At 47.1% G+C, this 2,989-nt stretch overlaps 1 protein-coding gene across 1 annotated transcript in view; it reads right to left on the bottom strand.

The window, feature by feature from the left end:
- T265_04026 (hypothetical protein) overlaps positions 1-467 on the bottom strand; it is a gene marked incomplete at both ends in the record, with an annotated part of 6,732 nt that extends 6,265 nt beyond the window's left edge. Inside the window, one exon of the mRNA XM_009168644.1 lies at positions 303-467. Coding sequence (XP_009166908.1) covers positions 303-467 — 165 coding nt within the window. The remainder of the gene's footprint in view (positions 1-302) is intronic.
- Positions 468-2,989: the final 2,522 nt, after the last annotated feature.

The following is a 2,989-nucleotide window of genomic DNA, read 5'->3' on the forward strand; positions in this document are numbered from 1 at the left end:
GCATTGGAACTCCAGGATTTCAAGTCGTCCGGAAAAGGTAGACATGGTCTTGCAAGGACATCTAGGAGGTCGTTGACGTATATCAGAAACAGGAGTGGTCCCAGGACGGAGCCTTGAGGAACTCCAATGGAGACCGACGCTGGAGAAGAGTAGGTCGAGCCTATTCTCACTCGGAATGATCTGTCTGAAAGGAACGCCTTGATCCAGCGAAGGAGTCTTCCTTGAATCCCTTAAGACTCGAGTTTGTGGAACAGTGGGACGTGTGGAACTCTATAAAATGCTTTTGAGAAGTCGAAAAACACGGCATCCGATATGAGCTCTTCATCCTTGGCTTGGGTTAAGCTGTCCATAAACACGAGCATGTTTGTCAGGCAGGAGCGGTTTGGGAGAAATCCGTGTTGAGCTGGAGATATCAGATTGCTGGAAGTAAGGTGATCTAAGATGGCTCGCTTCAGAATGCGTTCCATTACCTCATACGGCACGCTGGTGAGGCTTATGGGCCTATAGCTGCCCGGCGATAGTCGGTCACCAGTTTTGTAGATTGGTGTGACAATCGCTTCGTTCCAAGCAGAGGGAAGGCGGCCTTCGTCAAGCGACTGACGAAACACCAGGTGTAGATGATTTTCCAGTGCAGACGACGTTTTTTCAGGATCCTTGGACCTCGTCGGGCCCCGACGTGAAGAATGGGTTGATCTGATGCAAGAGTTGGTGAATGCCCTCCACCGTGAAGACCAATTCGGTTACAAGTTGTTTGTAGTTACGCCTTGACAGGAGTGGATGTGACGAGGACGCTGGGGCTGTGTATAGACGCACATAGTGTTCTCTGTAAACCTCAGATACCACTGTTGGGTCATTCGTCGGTTCGCCGTTTCTGTCCCTCAAGGAGAGCGCGGATGGCTTGTTTCTGCGGCGATGTCTCAGCCGCAGGATATTGAAACACCCAAATTGAGTTCGCCGAAACTATAGGGTTTTCAAAGTTGCTATTTTAACGGGGAGTTAGTCTAGTCAATTCGCACCTTCCCGTGACATGTTGCACATAGCATTTTGTTTGAGTGAGCGAAACGTCGAGGTCATTGACCATCGCTGATTTGCACTTTTTGCCGGTTTACGTGGCATAAAACACGAAATCGCACTTTACCATATTTTGGTTTTCTTCGGTGTTCCTAAAGAATAAAATAGCATCTTAAGAGTATTTAATGCAAATGCCACCCTATAGGATCGGTCGCAGGCGTTTGTTTGCTTTAGACACCTCAGATTTAACAAATGGGATATTTTTGTTCGGCTGACCAGAAATGTGCGCGCTCTCGCTTATGTCTGCTACTTATGTCATCATGGAGAGCATGAAATCAGTGTTAAACACCGAGCTTCACTGTCGCACCTGCCTGCTACCTACAGTAAACAAGCCAGTATCTATGTGGGCCAACAGAAACCAGGTTCCAACTATGCGTGACCTCTTAACGACCAACGGCTGCCCGTCAGATTCGTAACTGCAGTTGACGTCGCCTACCTTGGCCGCTTATCGTAATTCCAACACCTGAGTCTATGTGCAACGCTTAGTATAAAGCTGACGGTCTTTCATACTATACGCGACGCCGCTTGTCTTCGCTACCTACAGTAAACATCAATCCAATATATATGCCGACCAGTAAAAACAAGGACTCAACTATGGGTGACAGCCTAATCTGACAGCCTGTTATACTCACAACTGTACTCGAAGTCACCTAACTTAGCTATTTATCGTCATGCTCATACTTACTCGATGCCGTTTGCGTTTGCTACCTTCAGTAAACATCACAACTATAGCCGATGTAACCTACCGTGGCTACCTATAGTAACTGCCAGGCCCGTACACATGCTCGTAGCTAACCATAATGCCCCGGCAAAACATAATAGACTAACCCAACGATCAACGGTTGTCATCACCTGTCAAACTGCAATCACCACCCAATTTGATGGCGCACTCCCAACTCCTACTCTTGATTGTACCCCCTCGATCACTCCCTCTATTACCCGAAACAATAAGCTGTCGCTCAGCTCGACCACTTAGCGTAACTGCTATTCGCGACGCAGATTATGAGGCCTATGCACGCCAACGTAATACAATGGCCAACGACGGCGCTCCATACTCATAATTCCATGCGTTGATAATGCGCCCGTCATGAATTTACGAAAACACCATTGGCAAATTGCATTTTGTTCGTTGGCATCACTGATACAGGCTTAATTGGTAGTCGCTCAATTTATCATTTTCTTAAGATCCGTCTCACGGGACAAGGATTCTGAAACGAAAAATGGGCGAGAAATTAATCTTCGGGAAAAACATTTAAGCGTCTGGATGTAATGGAATTTTATTTGTTTGCTTACCTAGTGGTTCATAATTCCCATCACCGTGATGAAGGATAAATGTATGGTCTTTGCGGATTGCCATGGGTTCATTGATTCAGCATTTGAGGCCTTCGAGTTACAATCACATGAATTCCTCGTCATCACGGTTTCGAAAGTAAGGTCCACAAAGCGTATGCTAAGAAATGAGGTCTCAAATTACGTGATTAGTGGCGTACATCGTCATCCGGGAAACCACACGTAGAACGTAGATATTTCTCTCCCGAATTTCTCGGCGGTCACAATAATAAGTGGTGTGCACTTCATACTCGCGCATTATCCATTCGCTGTGATGAGCGACCTTCTGGACGGCATGCTCCAGGCTATCTGAGTGATGCACGCACCTCTCCAAACGCCCGTTGGCGTTCTACACGCGGTTGTTGGTCACATTCCGAAAATGTACCAACCCACGTTGTGCGTGAACGGCCCACTTTCGAGTGATGTGGAGCCAGTGGGCAGCCAAATAAGAGACAAAACTGGGATCTGTTCTCCTCAGGATTCGCAAGTCGTGGCGAAATCTACGCGATTAATGTTTAGTGCACAGTTACTTACTCAGCTGCATTATCAAAGCGAGCTATGCGGTGGAATATGTGCCGACTGCCGTTGA

This window comes from Opisthorchis viverrini (genome assembly GCF_000715545.1).
Source record: "Opisthorchis viverrini unplaced genomic scaffold opera_v5_62, whole genome shotgun sequence".
NCBI lineage: Eukaryota > Metazoa > Platyhelminthes > Trematoda > Opisthorchiida > Opisthorchiidae > Opisthorchis > Opisthorchis viverrini.